The 8,514-nt window shown below is 50.8% G+C and overlaps 1 protein-coding gene across 1 annotated transcript; it reads right to left on the bottom strand.

Annotated features, from left to right (window-relative positions):
- Positions 1–4,274: 4,274 nt before the first annotated feature.
- On the bottom strand, positions 4,275–7,045 carry LOC103173522 (inhibin beta B chain-like). The gene is made up of 2 exons (XM_042344401.1): positions 6,593–7,045; positions 4,275–5,055 (listed from the first exon to the last, which is right to left on the bottom strand). The coding sequence occupies exons 1-2, from the start codon at positions 6,993–6,995 to the stop codon at positions 4,277–4,279; spliced, it is 1,182 nt and encodes a 393-aa protein (XP_042200335.1). The 5' UTR covers positions 6,996–7,045; the 3' UTR covers positions 4,275–4,276.
- Between the last annotated feature and the right edge of the window lie 1,469 nt (positions 7,046–8,514).

Here is an 8,514-nt window from a genome sequence, read left to right as displayed (position 1 = left end):
GCAGCGCCTTCGAAGCGTCTCAAAGCGCCTCGGGGGGATAGGCTGCGAGGGCACAGTGTCCAGTCAATCGGCGTTCCGTTTGCGGGGACGTCGCTGGGCGCAATCGGGCTGCCCGGGATACGCTCCCGCTACCACTACACTACGCTACACAACGCGACACAGCGCGTCCTGCGAAGCGCTTTGAGACGTCTCCGAGGGGCCGGGATGCAGCGCTGCGACTTCCAGGGCACCATCCCTGGAACACCAACGTAAGCGACGCCATCTCGTGGCCGTTCTGCGCGCTGGGACGGGTTCCCACCCAGGACGGACGGGACAGGTCAAAAACAAAAGACCCGTTCGACACCGACACAGCATCCGATCACCGGGTCGAGAGGTGACTGTGCGTTTCGTGGGCGGAAACACGGGGGCGGCCAATTTGCACTGCAGCGAGCTGTCACGAACAGCCGTCGAGTGAGCGGCAGATTTTATCCGGGGGATCGGCCGGTCCAGACACAGAGAGAGAGAGAGGGAGGGAGGGAGAGAGAGAGAGAGAGAGGGGATAGCGTCGTTTTGAATAGCGCCGTGGGATTTTAGCATCAGGAGTGCTCGCCTCCCAGGCAAAAGGACCTGGATTCAATTCCCGGGCGGGTCGGGGCGAAACCTGAGACAAGTTTCCTTACTCCGCGCGCACACACACACACACACACACACAAGCCTCTGTTTACCAGCAGGAAGTAGGAGCCCCCACGTTAGTCAATTGGCGGATCGCTTTCTGGGGCTCATAATCTCCCAATCCACGACTGTTTGTGGGACGCTGCTGATTGCGTGCGATTGACTGGCAGCTTACAACTGATCCTGCGAAGCGCTTTGAGACGTCTCCGAGGCTGTCTCTCCTTCTCCTCTGTCTCCCCTCTGTTTTGTGGTCACTTCGACCCACGGCTGTTTGCGATTTCCCCCACAAAGTATACAGTCACTACACTTTACAGTATACCCCGCGAAGCACTTCGATCCGTCTCGACGACGTGATGAGGCGCTGTATCAAATGCAAGGATTATTATTATTATTATTAATACCCATCTTGGAAGCCAAACGAGTAAAGGGCAAGACTGAAGGTCGCTGTCGCTGTGTGTGTTTTTTAAAGCGTCCGCACAAAACATAGCGATGCCCTTTTATAACGGGGTGATTGGGGACCCATAAAGTTCTAACCTGCCTTATAATGAGGCTGCTATACTCTGATGGGTTTCCGCGTGTGTCAGACCACCCGGCTGGAGTCCGACCGGCTAAAACCACGTACCTTGCCATGGAGAGCGCCGTCTGGCAAGCTTTGCCGCTGCTTGACCAGCTAGGACCACCCTAGGGTTGGGCTGTGCTGTCATCAGCAGTGCCCTGGAGTACTGCAGATACCCCAGACCACCCTATCAGGACTTGGGCTCGCAAGGTTTACTGTGCAATGTAGTGACTGTGTATTGTGTAGGCGAACAGGGCAGCCAATTTGCACACCGCGATTTTATTTTGGGGGGATGGTCAGTCAGGACACCGAGAGAGAGAGAGAGAGTGAAGAGTTCCCTTCTCTCTTCAAATAGCGCTACAGGATCTTTAACATCCACCCAATTTAACATTAGCGAAGAAAGCAAAGAAAGAGAGAGCACTTAAACCTCTGCCGTACACTTCTGGTTTTTAATAGGTACGTTTTAATGAAGGACGTCAGAAAACAAGAGGGAGGTCGTCAACATTTGACGACATTGCTTATTTATTTACACTACCAAGACAAATGGACGCTGATTCCAAGCTCATAATATACAGTATAGATTTGGCACATTTTTTTCCCTCCTCCCCACTGATATGTTTTTTCTTAAATATTACAGGGAAAAAAAACACACGTTCTTTTTAAAAAAAATAAGCACAGGTCAAACTCTTTATTCGAGGGGATCTTGCAACACTAACTCAAGTCTCGCCTTGAACGTGAGAGGGGTCTTGAGGAACTAGGACCTGTTCTACAGGAACAGAGCAGGTTAAGGGTTGATCGGAAGTCCTGTCTGGTCAAGAGGGTCGTATGTGGAGTCCCGTAGGGTAGTGGTTAGAGTGCTCGCTACGTGGAAATTTACAGCACAGACGGAGGCCATTCGGCTCCTTTAAGAACAATCCCTTCAGTCCAAGCAAGTTTGCCCAGCAGTAAGTCGGAACTTGGTTGGTTAGTCGATCGGCGGATCGTTTTCCAGGGGGTAATGATACCCCCCCCCACCCCCGCACCAATAACTAATGATTTGGTCATTCAATCCACGGCTGTTTGTGCGGACGCCGCTGTGAGCGTTTCGCCCACAAAATAAACAGTCGATTCACTTTGCAGCGCATCCCGTGAAGCGCTTTGAGGCGTCTCGACGTCGTGATAAGGCGCCGGGTCAAATGCCAGGGAAATGGGACTGAAAGGATTGCTCTGAAAGAAAGGAGGTCGAACTGCCTCCTTCTGCGCTACGAATTTCTACGGTTCCCGATGCCATAAACTGGCGACTTTTAAGTCTCCAACATCACGAGTGAAATATTAAGCGAGCGAGACTTTTTGCCTCACATGGTGGAGTTCCAAAGACAACAGTAGTGGATGGACAACAAACACGAATATGCTTTGGATTATCTTTATTTCTCTCTCTTTCTGTCTAGAGCTCTGTCTCTCTCTCTCTCTCTCTCTCTCTCGCTTTCTAATCATTTTCCCAAAGCCAAACAAACCCTGAATAAACACTGACGTCATTGACCTTGAACAAGATTCGTCCTGATCAGGACTGAACCGGCAAAAGTAATTTAAGATCGTTCTGTATGTGAACCGAACAGGAAATATGCATCGACTAAAGTAGTCTCTTCGAACAAACACACACCCCTTTAAAAGGTGTGGAGTCCTGTAGAGTAGTGGGTGAGAGCCCTCGCCTCGCAAGGAGAGGACCGGGTTCAATTCCCCGGGCGGGTCAGGTCGGGGCGAAACCTTAGGCAAGTTTTCCTTACCCCACATACACACACGCACACGCGCGCGCGCCTCTGTTTACCCGGCAATAAGTAGGAACCCGGTTGTTAGTCGATTGGCGGATCGCTTTCCGCCGGGTAATAATCCCTTCAAAAAAAAAACCTAACAAATAAATAATAATTTGGTCACTCAATCCACGAGTGTTTGTGGGGCCGCTGCTGTGTAAATTGGCTGCCGCGTTTCGCCCGCAAAATATACAGTCACTACGCTTTACAGTATATTCTGTGAAGTGCTTTGGGATGTCTGAACGGCTTTCCCACTGCCTGTGAAGAAGACCTATGGTGGTAGTGAAGATCACCACAGCTCTCGCACATAGGGCAAAGGCGGGTAAATGGAGTTGAGGTACAGATCAGCCACGATCTAATAGAATGGCGGAACCGGCTTGAGGGACTGAATGGCCTCCTCCTGCTCCTGCGTTCCTAAGTATCCCAGTGGAGTTTCCCAGTCACCCAGGAGTCAGCCGTTTTGCTGTGATCAGGAGTTTACTGAATTCCTTGGATCGATCCCCATGTAAGGAACACTCCACACTGAAGAGAAGCAAAGCAGAGTTTGGAAACTCTACTTATCTCTCCGATTCGCTTACCCTCCGCTCCACCACCCACTGTCTGCATTATTTTGGGATTGTGCGTACGGTCACCTCTCCCTCCCTCCCGCTCCCCCTCGGCTCGGGGTCAGACTCCGCCAGCGTCCAGCTACCCCATGTGAAAAGGGGCGCTGTGTAAAATGCAAGTTGTTGTTGTGGAAACAATACTAGAGACAGACTACGACCGCTTTACAGCCGGCCAACTCCTCCGCACACTGGAAAAGTAGCATCCGTCCCTATTCGTTCACCAAATAAAATCGAACCGAGTGCCGGGAGCCAGGCTTCGGCAACGGGTTCAATCGGCAAAGTGCAAGTCGCAAGATCCACCGAGAAAAAAAAATGTGAGGTCGAGTCGTGGAAAGATCCATCCATCGCTTTGTTTCTTTTTTCTCTTTCCTCTTTTCTCGGCATTTTTGTGCCTTACTTTTTCCCGCCGTCCTTTGGGGAGAAATTCCCGGGGCCGTTCCTCGCGAGTTGGCCACTCAGGCAATCGGAGCTGCTGCCCATTCGGTGCCCTGTGTGTGGGTGTGTGTGTGCGAGCGTGTGTGTGTGTTTCACGAGTGCGAGCGTATGTGCTTTTGCCTGTGTGCGCGTGTTGTGAGCGAGCGCGTGTGTTGGTGCGTGTGTCTGTGCGTGCGCGTGTGTGGGAGGCGGGGAGGTGGGTTTGATGAGCAAGAGCCATGGGTGGGTGGGGGGGGGGGGGGTTAAGTGCACCCGCATTCCTCCACCACCATATCGGGAATGTCTCTCTTCACGATGTTCTGCTTCCCGTCAAAGTACAGCATGGACAGGCCATTGAGGCGGGTCGGGATGCAGCAGGAATGGAGGTTGGACACCGAGCTGTCTCCGTTGACCTTGTAGAGGTTGAAGACGGCGGTGTGGAAGGAAGATGCAGTGCCAGGAGCCCCTGCCATGTGCGAGGGGCAGGAGCCCACGCAGTAATTGCCGTAATAACCCACGGGCGCAATGATCCAGTCGTCCCAGCCGATGACGCGGAAATCCAAGTAGAATTCCTTGCGGCAACACAGGCTGGTGTTGGCGTTGCACTCGATGCCTCGCTTGTGGATCCGGTGCCTGCCCTCCCTGACCCTGGTCCGGGCCACGAGGAAGGGCTGGTGAGAATCGTCTCGGAAATTGAGGAGCCCGGGAGTGGCGCTCAGATTGCCACAACCCTCGCACTCAACGTCAAAGGTCAAAGTCCTGACTCTCCCGTCGAAGGAATTCTGCACTTCCTGCGTCACCGGAAACATGTGCCAACCGCCCCGATAAATGCTGACCCCGTTGACCAAGGCGAGACTCGAAGCCCCTTGGCTCTTGACAAACACCTTGACCGTCCTCCTCTGGCTCCTCCGGTCGAAGTGGGCTTGAGGGAAGAGTTTGACGTAGAGCCACAGGTTGGCTTGGTGAATCAGAGTCACCGTGTTCTGATCTGCTTCGTGTAGGAATTGGAAGCGCAGTTTGGCTTTGCCCGGACCTGTAGTTTCTGCAAAGCCAAACCAGAACCCAGAGCATAAGCGAATAATGATACTACTAATAATAATAATATTAATAATCCTCGCATTTGATATCACGCCCTCGAGACACCTCAAAGCGCTTCACGGGATACATACTGTAAAGTGTAATGACTTTGTGGGCGAAACTCGGCAGCCAATTGCGCACAGCAGTGGATTGAGTGACCAAACTCTTATTTCAATTTTTTTTTATTTCGAAGGGATTATTACCCCCGGATAAAGCCGTTTTAAAAAATTGGTAATAATAATTATCCTTTTGTCTGATACAGCAACTTTCTGTATGTGGAAACCTTTGCTTAAGAGTCTCCAAACCAAACCGAGAATTCTCCACCTCCCGCCTACACACGGAAATCCCAGAGACAGATTGTTGGAATAGAATGCGCTCTCTCTCTCTCTCTCTCTCTCTTTCTCGCGCTCTCGCTCTTTCTCCCTGGAGGGACGCCCCTCTGCTTACCTAATTCCGGAGAGTATTAGGCGCAGGTTGGCGAGAGCCAAGGCTTGGGGGGTAGTCCAGAGTGGGCGTTGGGGGGTAACTGCTGGAGTCTAACCGGCTAAACCCACACAGATCTCGGCCATTGAGAGAGAAAGAGAGAGAGAGGGAGCGCTGTCTGGCCAAGCTTTCCCGCTGCTTGTCCAGCGAGGACGACCCTCCCCACTAGTTAGTTAGTTAGTTAGTTAGTTGGTTAGTTAGTTGGTTAGTTAGTTAGTAAGGGCTTTGGCTGCGGGGTTAACAGGAGCTGAGGGGAACGATTCCCTGCCCCCAGTGACAGTGCTTCATATAAAGTGTAAGTGTATTCATTTGTAGGTGAACCTGGCAGCCAATTTGCCAACCGCAAACATCCCACAAACAGCCATGAAGTTAGAGCACTCGCTTCGCGAGAGAGATGTTCGAATCCCGGGCGGGTCAGGACGAAACCTAAGGCAAATTTCATTACTCCACATACCCACACACGTCTCTGTTCACCTAGTATGGAGTTACGTGGTTGTTAATCGATTGGCAGTTGTATAATAATCGTTGCATTTTATAGAAGCACCTTATCACCTCGTTGAGATGTCTCAAAGCACTTCACAAAATATATTGTAAAGTGAATAATTGACTATATATTTCGTAGGTGAAATGAGGCAATGTGTCCCACAAACAGTCGTGGGTTGAGTGACTTATTATTTTTTCTAGAGTTTCTTTTAAGGGATTATTTCCCCTGAAAAGTGATCCGTTGATCTACTAGCAACCGGGTTGCTGCTTACTGCGCGGTAAACAGAGGAGTGTGTGTGTGTGTAAGGAAACTTGCCTAAGGTTTCGTCCTGACCCGGGAATTGAACCCGGGTCCTCTCGCTTTCGAGCGCGCTAACCAAAACGCTACAGGACGAATTAGGTAATTATCAATGAACCTGAATATTAACCAGGACAGCCAGACAAGGATTATTATTACTACTATTATTATTATTAAAATAAAAGGTTAATTAATCCACAATAACAACAGCAACAAAAAAAAAGCCCCGGATATTTACCTGCTTCAGGGAAGCTGATGATTTGAAAGCTCTGATCCTCTCTGGAGCTCTGTTGTAGATGGACAATCTCCACCGAGCCGTTTTGGGACACTCTGCCTGCATGTAATTTCCTGAGGACTGTCATGAGAGCTGACCGAGGGATGGGGCTGGTGACATTGGGTCTGTTCTTCATGTGGAGCCGACTGAGGATATGTCTCTTCGTCACTTCCAGCAACAGACGGTGGTTCTCTCCCGCCACGTCTAAGTCTAGGCCAGTGGTGGGGCAAGTGTTGCACAGGGCAGGTCCCATCCCACCTCCACCACCATCTGTACCAGCGGCCTCGCTACTTGGGGTCCCAGTCCCAGAGGAGAAGAGAAGACAACAGATACTGAGAGCCCACAACTTGCCTGGAAGAACAGCCATCGCTTTGGGATCTCTCACTCTCCCCTTCCCCTCCCACCTCCCCGTCCCTGCCCCCAACCCCCCACCCCTCTGCAAAATTGGAGTGAAATTGGACCCGGGAACAGCCGGTGACAGACGTGCAGACAGAGCAGAGTTAAGTTTCCCGCAAGGATTTCTTTTGCAAAGTTTTCCTAAAAGTTTTGAAAGTTTGTTGGAGCCCAGCGCCTCGTCTCTGATCCTGGACGAGATTCTGGATGTCCATTTCAGGCGTAGGTGACAGACAGAGACGCAGACAGACACGTAAACAGACACACACGCAGACAAGCAGACCAAACTCTGACGTTAATGTGCTCTCACCCACCTGGGAGTAATCGGAGGCAAACGAGAGTAAATGTCACCAATTGAGAAGAAATCTGAGAGTCCAGACAACTATCACTCCTGGAAATTTAACACAACTTCCACTTGGACTTTGCCTGAATTCTGCACAAACATATTGCGGGACAGTCTACACACAAACACCTCACACACACACATAGGGAGAGAGGCAGCAGAGAGAGAGAGAGAGAGAGAGAAAGAATACAGAGACACAAGAGACGGAGAGTGTGAACACAACCCACACACAACCACACAGCAATGTGGAGAGAAATGACGTAACCAAAATAGCTCGGAGGCTTTTGGACTAAGCAGACCTGCATACTTTAGTACATTTCTATGACAAGATTAAAAGATTGGTGGATCACTTTCTTTCCGGGAGTAATAATCTCCCCCCCCCCCCACCCCGCCCCGCCCCGCCCTCACAAAGCTCCTGCCCAAATAATAAATAATTTGGTCACTCAGTCCACCACCGGTTTGTGAGCCGTCGCTGTGCGGCAATTGGCTGCCTCGTTTTGCCCACAGAATGCACACTTTACCTGTGCAGCGCTTTGAGACGTCTCGACGAGGTGATAAGGCGCTGCGTCAAATGCCAGGATTATTATTATTATATTATTGTTATTGTTGTGCAGATGTGATGCTAAAGGGCGTGTGTTTCCAATAACATCGGCCGCGGGGAGTCAGGTATATAATGCACTCAGAATTATCCTTGAGTTTTTGACCCTGCGCCTTATCACGTCGAGAGGACGTCTCAAAGCGCTTCCACAGGATACACTGCGAAGTGGAGTGACTGCGCGTTTGTGGGGTGAAAAGCGGCAGTCAGTTTGCGCACGGGGAGGTCCCACAAACAGCCGCGGAGGGAGTGACCGAGCGCATGTGGGGAACTGTTGGCATCTGTTATAGACGTGTAAGGATAGTTTAACAGCCAGTTGAGTACCTGATGTACATGTCGGGATATTGGTGCCCACGTGTACACCTTCGCGAGTGTCCACTTGTAGGTTTTGACATTTACGCACGCGGTGAACTCCTGATAACTCGTCGCTCTCAGAGGCAAGTGAGGACGAGGAGGAAGAGGAAGTTGACAGTCAGGCAGGAGGCAACAACAACAACAACAACAACTGGAGAAGTTTGGTCACCTCAATAATAATAATACTCGCATTTGACACAG

This window comes from Callorhinchus milii, unplaced genomic scaffold (assembly GCF_018977255.1).
Source record: "Callorhinchus milii isolate IMCB2004 unplaced genomic scaffold, IMCB_Cmil_1.0 Scaffold27, whole genome shotgun sequence".
NCBI classification, from domain to species: Eukaryota; Metazoa; Chordata; class Chondrichthyes; order Chimaeriformes; family Callorhinchidae; genus Callorhinchus; species Callorhinchus milii.
The sequence above is the reverse complement of the archived record's forward strand: the minus strand, read 5'-3'. Positions and strand labels throughout refer to the sequence as shown.